This window comes from Palaemon carinicauda, chromosome 12, assembly GCF_036898095.1.
Source record: "Palaemon carinicauda isolate YSFRI2023 chromosome 12, ASM3689809v2, whole genome shotgun sequence".
NCBI classification, from domain to species: Eukaryota; Metazoa; Arthropoda; class Malacostraca; order Decapoda; family Palaemonidae; genus Palaemon; species Palaemon carinicauda.
In genome coordinates, this window is record NC_090736.1 from 109,288,234 (window position 1) to 109,311,752 (window position 23,519).

A 23,519-nucleotide genomic window follows, 5' to 3' on the forward strand; every position below is an offset into this window, starting at 1 on the left:
CGTTAGTTCATCTTTGAAAAACAGCACGAAGACTATTCAAAGTATAAATTTCTTAAAATATTTTCTAAAAATATTCATCTCATCACTCTTACAGAGCAACTGTTTTAATCTAAACAAAAATAAAAGTTGAATGGGCTCAACGTTGGTAAACTTCGTTTTCCAAGTTAGGACCGTCTACAAATAATAGGTAAAGGCCGCATATAAACAAAAACATAAAATTTATTTCGATGTTTAGTATAAATGGAAAGCTAATCGAAGAGGCCTAATAAAGGCGGGTGAGATATAAAATATATAGAGGTAAATCTATAAATATCAACAATAATTTATAGTGATAAAATAATTACTAAAAAGCCTTTAACACACTTCCGTACACTGAGGGAAGGGTCGGCCATCTTTTCTCTATGGAAAAACCAGAGCGAGATTAAAAAAGCAGGGGCAAAAACTTTTCCTCTCCTTTCAAAAGCATTTCTTTTGAAGATAGTATAGAATAATCCAACACGGCAAAAGCAATAAGACCAAAACCAAGTACTTCACCAATCGGTAGAAAACTCGAGGTCAAGCGCGAGCGGAATCAGTGTTGTCTTTAACACCGACAGAGAAAAACTGGTTTGGTTGAGAAGTATATGCGGTATCTGTCCGATAGTCGGCGCTGGTGGGCACACCCGGCATCCTTCATGGCGATCGCTCGCGAGTTTTTGGAATCTGTCGACCGACGGAGACGTCAGCTATTTATATATTCACCGGCTAAGTTTAATATTTAAAATGACAAATTCGAAGATAATTTGTATTTTTCCTAACCATACAAACCTTAGCTATTTACAGAGGGTTTACCTTTTAGCGCAGCTGAAATGACGAGCCAATAGTTTTAACGAGGGTTAATTACCCCCGCGCTAGTTAGCGAGGGGTGGGGAAGGGTAGCTTGCTACCCCTCCCCCCTCCACATACCGGTGACTTGCTTCACTTCACTTAGAGGTAGGACTTGACTTGGGGGTCAGGGATGGCGGGCACATATGTGTAAATAGCTAAGGTTTGTATGGTTAGGAAAAATACAAATTATCTTCGAATTTGTCATTTGTTCCGTAACCGAAATACAAACCACGCTATTTACAGAGGGTGACTTACCCCTTAGGAAGGGTGGAAAGTCCGCAGCCTTACTGACTTCGGCTTGCCCGGGGGCTCGATCCCTCAGTGAGCAGCACTAGAGAGAGGGAGCCCCTGTACCTCACAAGTTCCTAGCATCGCTAGGAACGAGTGGCCTACATAAGCAGTGTGAGGAGGAGAGTGTGACTCGTCCTATGAAGTTGACCTTGAGACCTTCAGATAGGAATTCTAGGATAGGACGTTCCCCATACCACCTCGTCAGGGTATGGGAGACGCAACAGTATTAAGCTTAATACTAGGAGCACAAAGAAGCATGGGTTACCTGCAGAGGTCGAGGTCAGCTATGCGAGGACCAGGATGCTGCTTCCCCAAGAGAGGGGAGAATGAAGAAAGAAGTAAGGGTCAGACATACTCTTTCATTCACGCAGACTAAAACCGGGTAACAACGCCCTCAACCTACTGCTACTTGTCTAAAAAGGAGCCTGAGGTTAGACCAGCTGTTGTGCAGCCACCACAGGGCCGATAGAAAACGTATCGAGGCTCCTGCGGGTCACGTCTTGCAGGTAGTGGGCTGTGAAGGTCGTTTGACGCTTCCAGACCCCAGCTTGGAGTACCTGCGTCAGAGAAGTTTCTCTTGAAGGCCAGGGATGTAGCAATACCCCTGACATCGTGGGCCCGAGGGCGACGTGACGGAGGAGGGTCAGGATTCAGGGCATGGTGGATAACCCTTCGAATCCAAGCTGAGATTGTGTTCCTGGTGACCCTCCTCTTTGTCCTGCCTGTGCTCACAAACAAAGCTCGCACATGAGGACGGACTGCAGCCGTTCTCTTCAAGTAGTGCCTCAGACACCTCACTGGACATAGTAGCAGCTGGTCTGGGTCATTTGTTACAGAACGGAGACTCGCGATCCTGAAAGAGTCGAACCGAGGATCCGGCACTCCAGGATTCTGAGTCTTGGCCACAAACTCAGGGACGAACCTGAACGTTACCTCCCCCCATCCCCTTGAATGGGCGATGTCGTACGAGAGACCATGAAGTTCACTAACTTGCTTGGCCGAAGCCAAGGCGAGTAAGAAAGCCGTCTTCCAAGACAGGTGGCGATCGGAGGCCTGGCGTAATGGCTCGAAGGGAGGTCTCTTAAGAGACCTGAGGACTCGAACCACGTTCCAAGGAGGGGGTCTCACTTCCGACTGGGGGCAGGTAAGCTCATAGGTACGTATGAGTAAAGAGAGTTCTAGCGATGAAGAAATATCCACGCCCTTCAATCTGAAGGCCAAGCTTAAGGCTGAGCGATAGCCTTTCACTGCCGAGACAGAAAGGCGCATTTCTTCTCGCAGATACACGAGGAAGTCCGCTATTGCTGGAATAGTGGCATCGAGTGGAGAGATATCCCTTCCACGACACCAACCACAAAAGACTCTCCACTTTCCTTGGTAGACTCCCTCAGAGGACCTTCGCAGGTGCCGAGACATTCTCTCCGCAACCTGTTGCGAAAAGCCTCTCTCCGCGAGGAGACGCTGGATAGTCTCCAGGCGTGAAGCCGAAGCAAGGCTACAGCCCTTTGAGGGACGCCGGAGTGGGGTTGTCTGAGAAGCTCGTGTCGTGGAGGAAGCTCCCTTGGGAGTTCCGTCAGGAGTTGCAGAAGGTCCGGAAACCATTCCGCGTGATGCCATAGCGGAGCTACCAGGGTCATGGAACAGTTGACCGATAGTCTGGTCCTGTTGAGCACCCTTCTCATCAGACAGAACGGTGGGAAGGCATACACGTCGTGTTGTCCCACCGTTGCTGGAAAGCATCTTGCCAGAGTGCCTTGGGGTCCGGGACTGGTGAGCAGTACAGGGGCAGCTTGAAGTTCAAGGCTGTCGCGAACAAGTCCACAGTCGGGGAACCCCACAAAGTCAGGACTTTGTTGGCTATCTGAGGATCCAAAGACCACTCGGTACTCACTATCTGCGAGGCCCTGCTCAGACTGTCGGCGAGCACATTCCTCTTGCCAGGAATGAAGCGAGCTGATAGTGTTATCGAGTGGGTTTCGGTCCACCTCAGAGTCTCTACTGCAAGATGGGATAGCTGTTGCAAAAAAGTGCCTCCCTGCTTGTTGATATAAGCCACTACCGTGGTGTTGTCGCTCATCACCACCACGGAGTGACCCGCCAGAGACCGTTGGAACTGCTGGAGAGCCAGAAAGACGGCCTTCAATTCTAGCAGGTTGATGTGTAGGCACTTTTCTGATTCTGACCAAAGGTCTGAGGCCCTCTGGTTCAGAACAAACGCCCCCCACCCTTCTTTTGACGCGTCCAAAAACAGAGTCAATTCCGGGGGGAAGACGAGAAGACTCACTCCCTTCCGCAGGTTCTCGTCGGCCAGCCACCACCGCAAGTCCGTCTGTTCCAGAGACCCCATTGGGATCCGAATGTCCGGGGAATCGGATCCTTGATTCCACCGGGACTTGAGCCGCCATTGAAGGGATCTCATCCTGAGGCGGCTGTTTGGAACCAGACGGGCCAGGGAGGATAGGTGGCCTAAGAGACGCAACCACGATTGGGCGGGGAGTTCTTTTCGCCCGAGGAAGGGTTCCGCCACCCTCCTCAGCCTTGCTATCCGGTCGTCTGATGGAAAGGCTTTGTGGAGATTGGTGTCTATTAGCATGCCTAGATAAACCAGTCGTTGGGACGGCTGCAGAGAGGACTTCTCGAGGTTTACCACGATCCCCAGATCCTGGCAAAGATCCAGAAGCCTGTCTCGGTGCCGAAGAAGGGTCGACTCCGAGTCTGCTAGGATCTGCCAATCGTCCAGGTAACGAAGGAGACAAATGCCGTTCCTGTGCGCCCAAGATGAAATCAGGGTGAACACTCTGGTGAACACCTGAGGAGCTGTGGAGAGACCGAAACACAGCACCTTGAACTGGTAGATCTTGTTGTCTAGGCAGAATCTCAGGTACTTCCTGGAAGACGGATGGATTGGGATCTGGAAGTACGCGTCCTTTAGATCCAGTGTACACATGAAGTCTTGTGGTCTCACCGCAAGTCTGACCGTGTCTGCTGTCTCCATGCTGAACCGGGTTTGTTTGACAAACCTGTTCAGAGCTGAGAGATCGATGACGGGTCTCCAGCCTCCAGTAGCCTTCTTTACAAGAAAGAGTCGACTGAAGAAGCCTGGGGAGCCGTCCACGACCTCCTGGAGAGCACCCTTCTCGAGCATGGTCTCGACTTCGGCCTGAAGGGCCAGCCCCTTTGCCAATCCCGTGGCATAGGAGCTCAACGGCACTGGATTCGCTGTCAGGGGAGGTTGAGATGTTGTGAACGGGACGCGATAACCTTGGCCGATCACAGAGACCGTCCAAGCATCGGCCCCGTGTTGCTGCCACCTGCGGATGCAACGCTGAAGGCATCCCCCCTCAGGTGGACACGCAGGGGGACTGCCACCCCTAGGGCTTGCGGCCGCGGCCGCCACACCTAGGAGTCTTGCCTCCCCTGGAAGACTTACCGCCCCTCTTGACCTTGGCTGGAAAGGGCTGGGGCTTAGACACAACTTTCTTAGCTGCCGGTGCCTGTTTGGGAGCCTTACGAGGCTGTTGCTGCTGTTGTGGCGGGGCTGGAGGCTTATAGGGCCGAGTTGTAAGGGCCCTGTGGAGAAGGGAGTCCGTGCTGGATTTCCTCCACCTCTCAGCCGTTCGCTCCATGTCTTGAGGCTAAAACAGGCTCTCCCCCAGAAGGGAAGCATGTCGGAGCCTACACACATCTACGGCGGGGACCTTCGGATGGAATCTCTCGGACACAGCATCGCGAAGCTTCAACACCGAGTTGGCCCACAGGGTGGTAACCTGGTGCGCCAAAAACTCGATGGAGCGGGTGCCCGAGAGCAAGAAGGTCTCTAGGGCCTTCCTATTGGTCTCCTTGGACAAGTCCTCCGATCGCAATAGGATGCCCAGAGATCCTAGCCAGAAGTCCAGCCATGAAGTGGCCTGCATGGCACACTTAGCGACCTTCTCATGGTTAAGGATCTCTGCCGCCGAGAACGACACCTGCCGGGCAGAGAGTTTCTCAAGGGGAACTCCCTTCGCCAGCTCCTCCACAGAGAGATGGAGAGGAAGAGCGAGGTTGTGCTCACCCAGGATCTCGAAATCCCTCCTCTGCTGGAGGCGAGGAGGAGGGATGAGCTTGTTCCCGGCAGTGGAACGACTGGAGGAGGCAAGAAGTGCGAGCTGAGCGTTGGCCCTAGCCCTGGCACTCTTCAGCCCCCGAGACCAGGGCAGAGCTGCACTGGTCTTAGGGGCCTTCCGAACGTCAAACACTTCATTCAGAATCGTGTCTTTGCCTTCACGGGGGGCGATGACTGGATCCGTAAGCCTGTTAGGTTGCCTTATCAGGCTTAGGACCTGCCAGAAGGCATGTTCGGATTCTTGCTGTTTTCCTCCCTGCAGGCTGGCAGCTAAGTCTCCTGCCCCAGGAATCTCTTCCTGGGGTGATACGTGGACATTCCCCTGGGTAGTTGTGGGTTCCTGACGAATCCTTGCAGAGGATTTAGGGACGGTCTTGGAATCCTTGGATTCCCTACTGGGAGGGATACAGGATCCCAACAACGAGGTTCGAGGGGCCCCTTCCTCACGAGACGATTCTCCTGCCTGAAGCGAAGTCTCCCCCCCTGGTGCCGAGGGGAAGACTACCGCCCCACTGGACTCACCTGAGGACGGAAAGGCCTAGTCCACGGGAGAAGGAAGAGAGTACTCGTGCAGGAGAAGGGACCTTCGCGACCGACCTCTTGGGAACCAACTTCGCCCTGGGGGAAGTCACCACGAAATCCACTCCTCTCTTTCTCTTCAGCGTAGGAGAGACAGCCGTTGGTTTGTTACCCTGGCCGGCGAGTGCTGGTTTCATAACCCTCACTAACGCCCATGCCAGAGGACCAAACCAAGTCTGCTGCTCCAAGGACACAGAGTCCGAAATCCTCGCTAAAAGGAAAGGGATCGGGCGATCCATTGGAGTGGACACGACGGTACCTGCCTGAAAAGAAGGTGGGTAAGAATGATGTACTATCCTCTCCTCGTCCTGCACTACCAACCTGTGTTTGGATGGAGGTGATCCCGAGTGCCGTCTAGGAGCACGCGTCCCTGCTGCTACCACCGGCTGCGGAATTCGCCGCGAACGATGGTCGCGCGAGGGCGAATGGTCGCGCGAGGGCGAATGGTCGCGCAGGAGCGCAGGCAAGCGATCGCGCGGGCGCGCAGGCACGTGGTCACGCTGATGCGCGGGCGAGCGGTCGCGCGGGCGAGCGGTCGCGCAGGTGAGTGGGCACGAGGGTGGGCAGGTAAATGAACACGTGTCCGAGGCGACGAACGCAAGCGTTGGCGCGACGGCGAGGGAACGCGCTGCCGCGTTGGTGAGGAAGATCGCTGGCGATGTAGATCCACAGGCGATCGATGACGAGCTGGTGAGTGCAGTCGCTCAAGTTGGCGATGGCGCGATGTGGCATGTCGACGCACTGGCGTGCGATGGTGAGCAGCATGCGCAGGTGAATGACCGCGTAATGGTAAGCGGTGGCGAGCAGCATGCTCAGGTGAATGATCGCGTGATGGGGTGCGATGGTGATCAGCATCCGCAGGAGGGCGATCGTGCAGGGGCGAGCGGTGGCGAGCAGCATGCGCAGGAGGGCGATCGCGTAATGGCGAGCGATGGCGAGCAGCATGCGCAGGTGGGCGATCGCGTGATGGGGTGCGATGGTGATCAGCATGCGCAGGAGGGCGATCGTGCAATGGCGAGCAGCATACGCAGGCGGGCGATCGTGCGATGGCAAGCTAGAAGCTGGCAAACCATGTTCCTTCAGGAGCGTTGGAGAACGTTGGCGCGCTAGCTGTCGCTGGTGAATAGGCGATACTAAGATCGCCTGTGCGCGCTGGCAAGCAGGTGAACGCTGGCGAGGAGGTAATCGTTGGCGCGTAGGTGATCGCTGGAGAGCTGGAGATCGCTGGCGAGCAGAAGGTCGACGCGTGTCATGTGAAAGGACAGGTGGCGCGGCGCGTTCACGAGCAGGAACTGGGAGATCGCTGGCGCGTTGGCGAACATGTGTTTTTGACACACGCGCAGCACGATGTTGTGTAGCCACAGGACCAGGCAGATGGTGAGCAGGGAGTTCAGCAGGAACTAAAGGGTGGTCAGAGACCGCAGGGCGATGGTCCTCAAATGAGCGCTGACGCTAGGAAGAGAGCTGACGAGCAGGAGAGCGCTGGCGAGGGGGGCGAACATCAGGAGAGCCGACGAGCAGGAGAGCGCTGGTGAGCCGGAGAGCGCTTGTGCGCTAGCACTGCTCGCGTAAGGGAAGGATCCCTTAGCCCCGAAGGGACCGTTGCCCGTCGGGTGACGAGTTCTCCAGAAGGCGAAGATCTGGCAGGAGATGGTGAGCGGTCTGCAGAGAGGTTCAAGGAGGACGGAGCTGTAGGTTGAGGCTGACGAGGAGAGTCCCCCCCGGGAGGATGAAGACCCAAAAAGGCGCCTCTTAGTCCCCCTGTAAGGGGAAGGGAGGCCTTTGTGGCGTAGCGGACGGTGAGCCTTACGGCGGAGGCGGCCTCGGGGAAGATCGTCAGGACCATCGATCCTCCGAAGGGGAGTCTCCGTTAAAGCACTTCCCTCAGAAGGAAGCTGAGCAGCAGCCGAGACCGAAGGACTCACTTCCCCCTTCGAAGGATGTACGGAAGGAGGAGGAGAGCCTTTAGCACCATCACCGTTGTGGCTGCAGAAGGTCCAGCCACGACAGAGGCCTCTGTCACCACGACGTCGACAATAGACAGAGGGTCTACCTCTGCTACCGCCGGCGCCTGCTTAACAGCGGCCCCCAACGAGACAAGGTCAATAAGAGCGACCCTGGAGGGCAAGCCCTTAAGCCCCAGGGACGACCAAAAGATCATCATTGGATAAGGCATTATCAATAACCTCCCCCGGAGGAGGAGGGGGAACCGCCTCGCCATGGGAGGCGACGCCCTCTCCCCCCACCGAAGGTCGGGAAACAGAACAACGGCCTACGCTCCCACTCGGCCGACTCTCCTTAGGAGGCGGATGAGGGGGAGCTTCGGAGGAGGTTTGGGCGGCGGAAGAAGAGTCCCGAGAACCTTCCTCCTTCAAGGCTAACCCCGGAGGAGAACGGTCTCTCTTGGACTTCTTCTTACGCCGACGGCCAAACCTCTCCCACTGGGAGGCAGACCACTCCCTTCACTCACGGCACATGTTCTCCTGGTCACACCGTCGGCCCCGACATTGAGGGCAGAGGGTGTGCGGATCCGTATTTACGTCCGACATGAAAGTCCCACAAGGACGACCAGCAACTCCAGGGCATGTACGCATTGTAAAGAAATAACTGAAGGTCAACTTCCAACCAACACACACGCTGAAAAGAAAAAGCAGAAAATTAAAGGCTGTCACGAGGGCGATGAGCAGACACGTCTGATCACCGCCGAGCCAAATGTGAAGTGAAGCAAGTCACCGGTGTGTGGAGGGGAGAGGGGTAGCAAGCTATCCTTCCCCACCCCCCCCCCCCCTAACTAGCGCGGGGGTAATTAACCCTCGTTAAAACTATTGGCTCGTCATTTCAGCTGCGCTAAAAGGTAAACCCTCTGTAAATAGCGTGGTTTGTATTTCGGTTACGGAACGATTACAGTTTCAACCATTATGGGGAAACTGGAATAAAAATATATTTGTTGCATCAGAAAGAGTGTAGTTCCAACGGATTTAACGTTTATTTTGACCGCAAACCATCTGATTCAGAGATTTACTATGTAATTGGAGTTAAAACGAGTTTTTCCAGAAAAAACAGTGTTTGTAACCGTGTTTTTATTGTTTTTGTTTCATATTATGTTGTGATGCAGAAAGACCCTACTTCATCCCAACAATTATGGGGGACACCAGGTGGGAACCGGGGTTTTGGGTGGGGGGGGCGTCAAATGATATTTGCAATAAAAAAAATGGTTTATGTTAGAAAACCAATCCTGAAAGCTGTTAAGTATACCACAGACCTTAATCTTTCATGACAAACACTAAACCTACCCCCTAAACTACCCAGCTAACCTAACAAATCCCCCTAACCTAACCTAGAACGACCCCGGTCTCAGACCCTAGACCTACCTAAACCTACCCCTAATCTAAACCAGCTAACATAACAAATGCCCCTAACCTAACCTAGAAAGACCCCAGTCACAGACCCTAGACCTACCCCTAAACTAAACCAGCTAACCTAACAAACTTCCCTAACCTAACCTAGAAGGACCCAGGTCACAGACCCTAGACCTACCCCTAAACTAAACCAGCTAACCTAACAAACCCCCCTAACCTAACCTAGAAGGACCCTGGTCACAGACCCTAGACCTACCCCTAAACTAAACCAGCTAACCTAACAAACCTCCATAACCTAACCTAGAAGGACCCAGGTCACAGACCCTAGACCTACCCCTAAACTAAACCAGCTAACCTAACAAACCTCCCTAACCTAACCTAGAAGGACCCAGGTCACAGACCCTAGACCTACCCCTAAACTAAACCAGCTAACCTAACAAACCTCCCTAACCTAACCTAGAAGGACCCCGGTCACAGACCCTAGACCTACCCCTAAACTAAACCAGCTAACCTAACAAACCTCCCTAACCTAACCTAGAAGGGCCCCGGTCACACACCCTAGACCTACCCCTAAACTAAACCAGCTAACCTAACAAACCTCCCTAACCTAACCTAGAAGGACCCAGGTCACAGACCCTGGACCTACCCCTAAACTAAACCAGCTAACCTAACAAACCTCCCTAACCTAACCTAGAAAGACCCCGGTCTCAGACCCTAGACCTACCTAAACCTACCCCTAATCTAAACCAGCTAACCTAACAAACCCCCTAACCTAACCTAGAAGGACCCCGGTCACAGACCCTAGACCTACCCATAAACTAAACCCGCTAACCTAACAAACCCCCCTAACCTAACCTAGAAGCCCCCGTCTCAGACCCTAGACCTACCTAAACCTACCCCTAATCTAAACCAGCTAACCTAACAAACCCCCCTAACCTAACCTAGAAGGACCCCGGTCACAGACCCTAGACCTACCCCTAAACTAAACCAGCTAACCTAACAAACCCCCTTAACCTAACCTAGAATGCCCCCGGTCACAGACCCTTGACCTACCCCAATCACCAGCTAACCTAACCATCCCACCTAACCTAACCTAAAAGCAGTGTTCTTCCTATCTCCTTCATTACCTACCCGGGAGGGCTTTGCCCCTTCCTGCGACCCCCCTTTACCCCAGGCTAAATTTAAATATATATTTTGCTAAGTCACTTCATACCTTAAATGGAACCTGACGATGAAGATATGGAAGGTTGTGGTTCAGCCTCTTGTGAATCATCTATACCTATGGAAACACGTTGTGCCTCAGATTGTGGAGGATACAATTGGCTGGCTGTAATAAAAAAAATGATGGAGCAGCTCCTCCTTGGAGTATTTGTGTATAAAAATAAATCTTGATAAATACTGCCTGAAGTATTCACAACGGTTACCAGACCGTTGTATCCACTCCTTCAGCTCCCGCCAAAGACATTCAATATTTTGCGTATGGGTGTTGGGGTTTGAAGGATCCAACAAATTTTCTGTATGGTTAACAGTACGGTGATTGTATCCGAGAGACTGCAGAGAATTATAAGCCCACCACTTGTCACTAACAACAATGCTGCCCCGTTTAATGTACTTCTGAATTAAAGGGATGAGGGTAGCTGCATCACGCTTCCGTGGTAATGGGTCGATTAAAGGCACAATAAATTTTTTTTTGGACTGCCTCTCAATACCCCCAAACACCCATATGTCACTCAGAGGCCTTCCACGGTCATACTTACGTTTTCCAAGATGAGATTCGTCAATCTCAACGAGTACATCACCACCACCAAGAGCCTCTCGATTGTCGAAATTATATTCAGTCACTTCTGAACAAAAGCTTCTCCAGTCTACACTAGTAGAAGGAGATATACTAAGGCCCTTAATAACAAAATGGTGGTCCCAACACTTATACAACCAGTGATTAACAAATAAAATTAATTTCCACGGGAGAAGGTGGGACCAGTGAAGAAAGGTTCCCTTATAGTCACTAACACTATAATTACACATACAGTACCCGACAAAAATATGCGACTACCCCCCGTAAAAACACAACAAAAAATGATTACGTACATTTATAATGGGAATGAAACATAATAAAAAGTTTTAATTACCTTGATTAATATTTTGTTGGACCACCCTTCCTCTTCAACACCTGCTTTAGACGTTTTGGAATTGACAAAGCCAAGTTACGGAGGGTTTGTGGAGGTATATTGGCCCACAACTCTCGGATGGCTGCTTCCAAACGCGGCAGAGAGCTGACGTCTTTCGACTGAAGGTCCTTTTTAATTATGCTCCAGAGATTTTCTATGGGGTTAATATCTGGAGAGCTACCTGGCCAATCGTCTATGATTGGAATATCACACACTGACAACCAATCCTTGACAACACGAGCAGTGTGGCAAGGTGCACCGTCTTGCTGGAACACCTGTGCACCTGTTATCTCGAAAGATTCGTGCAAATGTTCAGCAAGGAGGTCCAAATAAATTTCTTTGTTCACACGAACATTAGGGGGAAAAAAAACAAGCTTACTAAGGCCAAGTCCACTAAAACAACCCCAAACCATAAGCGTATCAGGGTGCTTAACGGTACTCTCAATGTACCGGGGATCTAACGGGTCACTACCTTTACGACGGTACACTCGTGAATTTCTATTACAGGTAATATTAAAATTAGCCTCATCTGACCACAAAACCCTCAGCCACTGATCATCACTCCACTGTCCGTATTTCTTAGCGAAATCACACCGCTTTACCCGCTGCTTCTTTATAATGAGAGGCTTCTTTGTGCGCTTGAAGCTGTTGTACCCTAACTCGTTCAACCGCCGTGACACTGTTCTCACAGACACACCAGAAAACACTCCAGGATTCTCCTCCTTTATTTTTCTAGCTGTGGTAGACGTTTGTGATTCCACAGTACATTTCAGAATGCTAATAGCACGTCTAGAAGTTTTCCTAGAACGACCAGGCCGTTGCTTAACTTTCGGTGTTTGTTTACACCCACCCTCGCGCCATAAGCGAATGTACTTCTTCACACTCGTCGGCCCCGCACCAGTAAAATTACAAATTTCTTTAATTGTATGGCCTGCAACCTTTAGTCCCACTATTTGCGCAATACAATCACTGGTTAAATCCTTTGTAGGTGCCATAGTACAGTCACTAGCACCAAAAACCACCGAACAACTGCGATAATCCAAGGGGTGGTAAGGGAAGAGCACGCGCAAGAGAACCGCGCACCACCATTAACAGAGAGAGACTGAGGTGCTTTCTCGGGTAGCGGGAAAGCCAGGAGGCATTCTGTGACGTCACTGTGGAGTCGCATTTCATTGGCGAATTTTATTCACCCTCGAAAAACATGATTCTTTTTTCGCCAAAAATATGCGACCATGGGGCCGAGTGGTCGCATATTTTTGTCGGGTACTGTACGTCTTTTCCTCGAATTTAGGTATTTTTACTGATTTTGTACAGTACCATAAATGCCTATCCTCACGGAAAAGTAAAGGTGAATCACATTTAGCACACTTAACACTTATGGGTAATACTGAATGCTCTCTAAGAAACCTATTCACAAACTCTGGAGTACCATTATAACTTCCATGAAATCGAGCGATCACCTCAAAATACGAATAGCGACATATATTGCACACCTGCACAGGAGGATCCATGACAGTGTAACGAGAGTGCTGAACATATAGAGACCGGCAGGTTTCAAAATCGAAAACAAACGACAATCAAGCGTTTCTCCCACAATGAAATATGAAAAATTATATTTTCATAATAAAATAAATTTTTGAATATACTTACCCGCTGGTTATATAAGAATGGCTAGCGTCCCTGACTCCTCGGCAGTTAATTCAAAAATCCTGCGTGGCTATTGCAGATATGCCAGGTGTACACTAGTGCCCTCACGGTACAACAGGTGGAACTATATCAACCTCTTCAGATTTTCCAAATTTTGATGCAAAATTTTGACGCTTTTTTTGAACGTGTATGGGCCCCTTTAAAGTCAAAGTTTGACTCGAGAAAGCGTTAGCTGTGAGGCTAGAGAGACGCGAAGAAAAGACAAGTCTGTCCATACTGCTTTGAGCCAAAGACTAGACTGTATATGTCTAAGATGCGACTAATGTCGCATGTGCTTGCATCCCCGTAAGGTGCTAGCGTGCTGTGTGCGTTCACCTTGTCGAGTGGATACAGCGCTCTGTGTACGCCTTGCCTGCTGTAAATCTACAGTGTGCTGCCCGTAGGCAACAGTATCGTGTCCGGTCAGTGGCACACAGGAGCAACTGTTAGACTATCATGATGCAGAAAAACCAAACTGACCTTATCCCGTATATGTCCAGGCTGGCACATGCGTCTAGGTTGCTTAAGATTTCAGGTTGACATGTTTGTCGAGAGATGCTCGCATGTAGCATGCGTTCGCATGAGTGGAGACGCGTATCCCACAGATCGCAAGGATGGGACAACTAGTTGAGAGGATCAACTTTGACAGCTTCAGTGACCGCGTGCACGTCTGTGCCGCTACAAGCGTATGCTCTACCGCCTCCCGCAACAAGAGCCTATCTTTGCGAGGAGACGTGCTGAGCATTGAAGAACTATGCTGTATGATACTAAAGGAAAACCATCCCTTTGATCTATGGTAGTCCTTACTCTTTTAGGAGAAAAACATTTTTCCCCCCAAGAATCGTAAACGCTAAAAAGAGATGAAATTAACCTCCTTTAGCTCAGACCAACTTTACCCTCGCGGGGCAGCTTGTGCGCCACCTCAAGCGTGACCAAAGGCTAGAAGAGATCATCAACCGCAGCCCCGTGAGCAACCTGGGAGAGTCCCTATGACATTCCCAGCGCGCCTTGTGCGTGACCTGAACATATCCCATGCTATGAGATATCATTAACAGTAGTCGCTCGACCCCAGAAGAAAGTACTAAACAATTCCTTAAACTGGGGGCGGAGAGGAAGTGTAAACAAAAGCAAACTGAGCACCTCTTCTCTTGAAGAATTATGTGTCTTGAGCGCTTTTTGGCGCTGACACGTCGCCTTTTTCCAACAGAAAAAAATTCCGAAAAACAACAGTAACTGAGGGATAAGTTACTAGAAAACAAACGACTTCTGGAAAGTCCCGGACGTATTGATTGTTGATGACCAAGTCTAGGATTGCGACCTTCTAAGAGGACAAACTCTGTCTTCCCTGACTGTGCTTCAGATCCCAGAGGAAGAGCCAGGATTATATATGATTCTTCTGACTTCCGATCCTCTCGTGGAAGGAAAAACACACTCGATTGCTTCTCATTCAAGAATCGCAACACACCTGCAGTGAGACCAAGTTCTGTTCATGTGCCTACATGACGATTAACTTCCTAGTCTAGAAGACAGGAAGAATGTCGAACGACATCCGATTGAAGCTGTGCTCTGAGTAAATAGACGACTTACGGACCAAGGGTCTGTTCCCTTCTTTCCCAGGGCTGCCAGCTGTTGTTTAGCCCGGCTCCCACTGCTGCTCGAAGGGGAGAGCAGTCAGACCCTGCCTCGACTGGGCTTGACTCCTCCTTTCCTTTGCTTCCTTGCCTCTGGTTTGAAAGTACTTCTCCCTATAGGTTTACCTTGAAAAGGCTGGGCAAAATGAGATATGATGTCCCCTCCTTAGTTCTACGAGAAGAGAAGGGCGTAAGTACAACCTTACTGACTGTTTTAGTAACCAAAGTTTGAGTAGCCTTCTGAGCCCAATTTGCAGGCACTTCCTCAACTAAATCCTGCGGAACAAGAGCCGAAGATATGGGCGCAAAAGCAACTCCGATCTCTAACATGGAGTGGCGCCCACAGAAAGGAAGGAACACAAAGTACAGTAGCTCTTTTCTTTATAACTCCTGCAGTAAGTAAAGCAGCCAGCTAGTTAGAACCATCCCTGACTGCCCTGTCCAAACAAGATATAAATTGTTTAAGACTACCTGTGTCAGCGTCCTTCATCTCGGTTACTCTTCTGCTTAAGACTCCCAGTGACCAGTCAAGTAAATTAAATACCTCAACTCTCTGAACTATCCTTTCAAGAGTTGGTCAAACTCCGACATTGACCACTACAATCTATTCCTTTTAATGGCCAGGAGACGGGAATAATCTACCAGGCTTGCAAAGTCTCCCTGCGCAGACGCCGGAACTCCCAAACCCAAGACTTCCCCCGACTCATACCAAACGTTCTACTTCAAAGCGAACTCGACTGGTGGAAAAGCGAAGCATGTCCTGCCCAGAGCTTTTCTTAAATCCCTCAATGCTCTCATTAATTTCAATACTCTTATAAGAACGGGAAAAGCACCATTTTGTATAGATGGAAGTCTCCACTGCCTTGCCTAAGGTAAACTCATAAGGAGGAGATCGCGGAGTAACTGGTGTAAAATAGCCTGGAAAAAATTCCGAGAAGACTAGCCTTTCTTTTTTTTTTTTTTTTTAGTCCATCGAATGTTGAGGTGGTTTCTCCTCCTTTCTCTCCGAGATATTCTCCAATTGATCCTCATGAGAGAGAACCTCATCCAGGTCTACTTCTAACAAATCAGAGATTGGAGCTATACAGGCGCATCAGTGGTAACATGGGCGCGCTTGCGTTTTCCATATCCACATCCAATTGACAGCCACTAGCCTTGGCTTGCTGTCACGATTGATTTTATAATAGAATAAATGTAGCTGGCGCTGGCGTTCCGCCTCGTCCTGGCGCGCCGTGCTCACGTGATACTCGCGCTACCGCCGCTACTCGCGCTAGCACTCTGCCCACTCGTGACTCGACTGGCGTGGGTCGCCACACTGGCGCTTGGCGCCTGCCTGGCACCGCCGCTGACACTCAGCGCCTTCATTAATCAAATTCTGGGCCTCGTCACGCTTCCACTCAGCCTCCGCTTGCGCCTCGCGCCTGCCATTTGGCAAACATCATCAAGCTTAAACTGACAATCGGCTGTCTGCTTCTTTTAATCATTGCTGTGAAACAGAGCTCTGCCGAGACAAATCTACATCGACCTGCCGCTGAACAGTGAAACTGGGAGACCGCCTGTGCGATATCACGTCCGTCCCAGAGACAACAGGCCGCCTGTGCGACAACGGATCTACCACCGAAGACTAACGCCCAGGCTCACCATTAACAGCCAGTCGATAAGACTGTACCATCAACGAGAGCTGTTGTTTGAAACTTAAATTCGCAGAACGAATCTAATTTTGTTTTCAGCTTAGCGCCTGAAAAGCGCGTATATTTGACAACATTAATACCTCGCTCTATATACAACGAGGGTGAGCATTCTGCGCTCAAGAGGACTTCTGTTCGGGTCTTAAAAGACTATAGCGCCTGGCTACCCTCTCGATTTCTTTCGTCGTTTGACTTAACTTCTTCCCTCCCGGGAGCTTGACAGAGGTCTAGGACTAGGATAACGACAGATCCGAACAGAAGCACTCTCTACTGAATAAAATTCACTGCGTAATTTAACACTAAAAATTTTCATTCTATTCTTTGTTAAAAAGAAAGTTTCACAATCATTGAAAATTAAAATATACGTTCTCTCAAACGAAATGCACTCTTAAATTGAGACTTACAATTCTTTCAATCGTTCGAATGGGAATGAAAAGTCACTGAATCCCATATAAATGCAGCAAAAAATTAAATATTAAACATTAAATATTACCTTAATAGGTATAATATTTATAAAATAAAAAAAAACCCTTAAATTAGGGAATTCCAATAAGAGATGAATCATCACTCGTACTTATTGGAACATTTACACTTAATATAAAAACAATCTTAGTATTCCACTACGGAAACAACGATACATAGAATCGTGTCCTACATCGATTCGTATAAACATTAAGTGAAATTTAACTTCCTTTAATTTCTGACTAAGGAAAAACCTGACAGGATCAATTAATTTCAGAATAAAATGTTCCTTTTATATAGTACAACTAAAAACTTGAGAAATAAGAAGAATGTACTATTCATAAAAATCTCTACGAAATATTGTAATATTGTAACAATACTGATAACTGCGTAACCACTGAACGCTAGTTAATCTTTGCAAACAGATTGAAGATTACCTCAAGAGAACTATTAAAAGGATAAAATTTTCTTAGATTAATAATCCTTTAATTAAATTTATAACTTAATATTTCAAAAGTATTCACTTATAATTCTTTGTAAAAGCAAGTCGAACTTATAGCCTACGACATAAGGCTGTGACGTCATCAATGGGCGAGATGTTTACCTTTTGTCCTATGCTTTCGTGAGGTTTAAAAATAGGTCGAAAAACCTTTCAATCTTACCTTTCAAGTTATAAATACGTGATCACATTTCAAATAAAAGAAAAAGGCGATAGCCTAAACTCAAAAAACGTTAATACATCACCAAATAACGTCCAAACAGAGTAAAAGCGAGAGTGAATTTCCAATAGAACCGATGGCCATGCTGGCAGGGAAAAATCTGAAGAGGTTGGTATAGTTCCACCTGTTGTACCGTGAGGGCACTAGTGTACACCTGGCATATCTGCGATAGCCATACGGTATTTTTGAATTTCCTGCCGAGGCGTCAGGGACGCTAGCCATTCTTATATAACCAGCGGGTAAGTTTTATATTTAAAAAAACAAAATACTATCAGTTACAATGGTATATTGCATGAAAAACAGATCCTTGGGAAAAGAATGAGAGACTAAGTGAATCGTCCAATATTTCCGTAAGCCTTTCCTTACGATAGTTTCTACAAAACATTTCTTAACAATATGGCCAGGAATGAATGATAGTTTGATTAAGCGTGAACATTGTCATAGACGAAAACAAATTATAAGGGAAAAAATAGCCAACGATAACTCTTGAAAAAAAAACTCTAATTTCATTGGAAGAGCAACATTACTAGCAGGAAGCCAATAATAACTCTTGAAAAGATCCCAGTAGTATTTTGATTGGAGGAGCGACATTAGTGGGAGGAGGAAATGCGCATTCAAGCAAATATTGTCACATTACGCAATGGGGAGGAGCCAAGTAAGATGAAAACAGATATGCAAACTAACAAGAGCTACCTTGCGTGCCCATGGAAAGATATACACTAAACTTAGAAAAAGTCAAGACCTTCAATACCTGAAATATTTTTTTCTCTGTAAGTATGCATTAGCGACAATAATGTATTGAGAAGAAGTGTTTTGTTATCACGTCCTTTACTCAGGAAAAATATTAATATAATAGATTTCCTATAATGGTTGAAACTGTCATAATACCAAATATGGATATAAATTTAGCCCGGGGTAAAGGGGGTCGCAGGAAGGGGCGAAGCCCCCCCCGGGTAGGTAAGGAAGGAGCTAGGAAGGACACTGCTTTTAGGTTAGGTTAGCTGGTGATTGGGGTAGGTCTAGGGTCTGTGACCGGGGGCATTCTAGGTTAGGTTAGGGGGGTTTGTTAGAGTAGCTGGTTTAGTTTAGGGGTAGGTCTAGGGTCTGTGACCGGGGTCCTTCTAAATTAGGTTAGAGGGGTTTGTTAGGTAAGCTGGTTTAGATTAGGGGTAGGTTTAGGTAGGTCTAGGGTCCGAGACCGGGGGCTTCTAGGTTAGGTTAGGGGGGTTTGTTAGGTTAGCTGGTTTAGTTTAGGGGTAGCTCTAGGGTCTGTGACCGGGGGCTTCTAGGTTAGGTTAGGGGGCTTTGTTAAGTTAGCTGGTTTAGTTTAGGGATAGGTTTAGGGTTTGTGATGAAAGATTAAGGTCTGTGGTATACTTAACAGCTTTCAGGATTTGTTTTCTAACATGAACCATTTTTTTTATTGCAAATATCATTTGACGACCCCCCCCCCACCCAAAACCCCGGTTCCCACCTGGTGTCCCCCATAATTGTTGGGATGAAGTAGGGTCTTTCTGCATTACAACATGATATGAAACAAAAACAATAAAAACACGGTTACAAACACTGATTTTTCTGGAAAAACTCGGTTTTAACTCCAATTACATAGTAAATCTCTGAATCGGATGGTTTGCGGTCAAAATAAACATTAAATCCGTTGGAACTACACTATTTCTGATGCAACAAATATATTTTTATTCCAGTTTCCCCATAATGGTTGAAACTGTAATTTTACCAAAGTTAGTTTTCCCATATATATCGATTCACCAGTAAACATTTCACCACTCAAAACCAATGGTTCCCACTAGGTGGCCCCCATTACCGTAGAATATATTTCCATTTGCAATGGAAATAAAGGTCATTTTCCAGGAAAACAGTATTTTTTATCGGCAAAGTGGTAATAGTATAGAACACCACGCTCTCCATTTACTCCAATGTAATGTAATCCTGCAGTTCTCACCTTCTTGCACAGTAATTAGGTGGTTATTTAAATTCTGGGAAAGCAATGATTGGCAAGATATGTTGAAGAGGGGAGAAGGGGTTATAAAAAGAGAATAGCTCGGTTTCCTCACTAAACGACATGGAACTGACGTCAACATAGTAAACCAAACAGATCGTGATGCCAGCGTACATAAACAGAAGTTCGTGATGCCAGTGTACTTTTGATATACTGTATATTCAAACTATACTTAATTAAAAATGGATTATTTACTCAAAAGTGTCCTTAAAATATGCAATTTACAAATAGAGACACTTTTGAATAATCACAATTCTTGATTAAGTATATTTTGAATATACAGTATATCAAATGTACGCTGGCATCACGAACTTCTGTTTATGTACGCTGGCATCACAATCTGTTTGGTTGACTATGTTGACGTCAGTTCCATGCCGTTTAGTGAGGAAACCGAGCTATTCTCTTTTTATAACCCCTTCTCCCCTCTTCAACATATCTTGCTAATCATTGCTTTCCCAGAATTTAAATAACCACCTAATTACAGTGCAAGAAGGTGAGAACTGCAGGATTACATTACATTGGAGTAAATGGAGAGCGTGGTGTTCTATACTATTACCGGCAAAGCTTTTTCTGTGTTTAAAATAAGCAACAGCAACAGCTGAAGGAGAATGTGGGGAAAAAAAGTGTCTGTTGTAGAGCAACATAATTATTTGGAAGCTTGTAATTGGTTAAAGTCACACACACTAGAAAAAAAGAAAAGTTGGTAAAAGCGAAAGCAAGCAATGCATACAAAATAACTCACCATCAGTCTCTTGAATGTAAACAATGGAGTTAGTAAGAATTGATCTTCACAACATAATCAACCCATACGTAATTTATGGTCAGGTCCCTTTTAGCATGGAGAAAATGCTAGACTAACCAACACTCGTTCATTTCTTATAGTAAATCCCAGTTTTAGTAATAATTGAAGTATCATATATTAACAAGTATTCTATATAAAACAGCATTTTTTATTGATTTTGTTTCTGTCCTAAACTATAAAAATATCGAGGAACCTTTGGTTAGGTGATGATCTGATATTTGTTACCCTTTGAAATGTTGGTTTTCAGTCGTAGCTTTTGGATATCTAAAACTTTTGAAATTTGAAAAAAATATTGGTTTCCTACAATTACTTGAATCAGAACAGTTTCAAGTGCAGTAATACTTATTTTCTTCATTAGACATGTGAAAAATTAGATATTTACTAACATTTCAATTACTGACCGGCTGCATTCCAATTTACTAGAAAGGCCCAGCTTTTGTTCAAATATTACCTGAGTATTATTGTTGAATCCAGACATAATGGAATTACAGTCACAACACTCACTGAAATATTAACCATCACTACAAATCGAATCCCTCACTAACGAGTAACGATGTCACAGGAGATGGCATAACACCTTTTCAAAGTTTTAATGTCCAGTGAAATAGGAGTTAGATTAACAGAAAAAGCTGAAGGTTACTATATTTAGAATTGCAGTTATGTTAACTAATTCCAAATAATTTACTTTACGCAGAGTGGTAATGGGGCAAATGTGTTTGATTTGTAACTTCGTGATAGTAGTACGTACGGATATAGAGAATTTAGGTATAACACCTTTCAAAAGTTTTTGGAAATATTTATTATTATAATTTCAAACAACTCACAGATAACAGTTTTCCTTTTCAATGGATATTCGTCGGTGATAATAGTTTAGAGATATGTTAAGTTTTATTTAAAACGAAAATGTGTATATTGGAGAGAGAGAGAGAGAGAGAGAGAGAGAGAGAGAGAGAGAGAGAGAGAGAGAGAGAGAGAGAGAGAGAGAGAGAGAGAGAGTATTAACATAATTCTATATTTTTAAATTTTTGCTCAATAAAATAACTCTCTTTGGAAATCATTACAATTATAACTAAAGTTAGTTTCTCTTATTTAATTTCGTTATTTGAGTAGAGTTATTTTTTTTTACATTAGACAATCTTCCTTTGCTTTAATATATATTTATAAATTAGTCGAGAAGCTTACTGCTAATAGCCACTGTTATAAAGATGAAAAAAAAAAAATTATCACCTACAGTAGTGGAGACAAATCGGATTATGGGTTTGTTTTCTCTTAAATGAAAAAAAAAAAAAAAAAAAAAACATGTAGCAGTACATATTTTTCTGAATTTTCTTTCAAATGTTAATGATGTGTTTCTACCACATTATAGAATAATAACGCTAGTAATGATAATATATATGATAATGGCCACTAAGCTCATAGTACGATTTTGCTGTTTATTACTACTAATATTAACATCATTATATATATATATATATATATATATATATATATATATATATATATATATATATATATATATATATATATATGTGTGTGTGTGTGTGTGTGTGTGTGTGTGTATATATATATATATATATATATATATATATATATATATATATATATATATATATATATATATATATATATATATATATATATATATATATATATATATATATATGAATATATATATATATATATATATATATATATATATATATATATATATATATATATATATATGTGTGTGTGTGTGTGTGTATGTGTGTGTGGAGAATTTTTTATGTGTGTTCTGAGTGGGAACTTAGTCCGGGAAAGTCTCCTTATAACAGTTACATAAAGTTCAACAGGGGAGGATATGAGCACTTACTCTCGGGGCACAAACACCCTGCTAATACTTTACTGTCACAATTCACAAACCATCACTCTTAAATACAAAAGGGAAATTTACTGTCCAGAGGCCGGAGTACTCCACACGTAGAAATATCAATAATTTATGGCCTACTCTAGCTTTGTCAGGTCTATAGTCATCTCATTCTCAGGCTCTGTTCCGGCTCCGTCCCAGCTACCCCAATGAGATGCTGGACAGGTATTACGTTAATGTAATTAGACAAAATCCAAAATGGGAGCAGTGATGTAAAGTATTTTAAAAGTTTAAAGATAAGGATCTTTACCTTCGAAGCAAATATATTAATGCAAAGTTTCTCGCTGTTACCACCTATAGACTTACTCTTCAAATATTCCCAGTTTAAACATTAAATAAATGAGGGAGCAAAAATACTAAAGAGGTTTAATTAACCTAATATTGATTTATTCACAAATTTACATTAAAGGAAAACGGTCATCTTAACAACACAAAAAATGGTATCAAAAGAATGCAATTCAAAATGATGAAAATTAGTTAGTTAGACACGTGGTCTGCAAAAATAAAAAATCGAAATGGGGTCGGACACGTGGCCCATGTGACCCAGAGACTGTGTTAGTCTCCAAGCAAGAAATAATAATGGAAAAATATTTACACACAATCCCACCGCACACAGTCCGAATAGTGTAAAAGCCAGGTTCCCTATCAAGTTAAAATTAGTCTAAGCTAAATAATGGGGAAATAACTATGGCCATTGATGTAGTACCTGCACTCCTTTGAAGATAGTCCTATGCCCGTGATAGCTGTTGACCTGGACGTCGCACTAATTGGCACTTTGCCCTCTTGCCTGGCTCACCCCAAAAATTCTCATGTTGGCTACAACTATGGTATACCAGGGTCCTCTTCTTCTCAATCTCTCCGACCGGCAGCAATCTTTTGCGAGTCGAGTTTTGGGAGAGAGGGGGGGGGGTGAGCCAGAGGTGCACGGGTTCAATGACCAGGGCAGGTCAGTCGTCCAGGGCGGCTTCCGATTGAATGGCCTCAACACTAAGGTCGAGGAGATCACCTGGCTTCACCTTGCCAAAAAAGTAACGGTCATGATGCGCGCGGTAATCCATTGGGGGTGCCATATCGGGACTTCAGGACAGGTCAATGTGTTGTTGCAAGGAGTGCAGAGGAGGCAGGATTTTGTACTAAATACTTAGAGAAATCTTGCTGCTCTAAGGGAGTTTATATATACAACAATCCTACCTATTCTGGCTTGCTAAAATTTAATAGTTTAAATGATTAATCAGCAAT

The 23,519-nt window shown here is 45.9% G+C and overlaps 1 protein-coding gene across 2 annotated transcripts in view; it reads right to left on the minus strand.

The window, feature by feature from the left end:
* Positions 1 to 21,065, minus strand: part of LOC137650614 (general transcription factor IIF subunit 1-like) — a 232,211-nt gene extending 211,146 nt beyond the window's left edge. Inside the window, exon 1 of one of the 2 annotated variants that reach the window (XM_068383812.1) lies at positions 20,826 to 21,065. In XM_068383812.1, coding sequence (XP_068239913.1) covers positions 20,826 to 20,852 — 27 coding nt within the window. In that variant the 5' untranslated portion in view covers positions 20,853 to 21,065. The remainder of the gene's footprint in view (positions 1 to 20,825) is intronic. The other variant, XM_068383811.1, reaches the window with a different exon arrangement.
* Between the last annotated feature and the right edge of the window lie 2,454 nt (positions 21,066 to 23,519).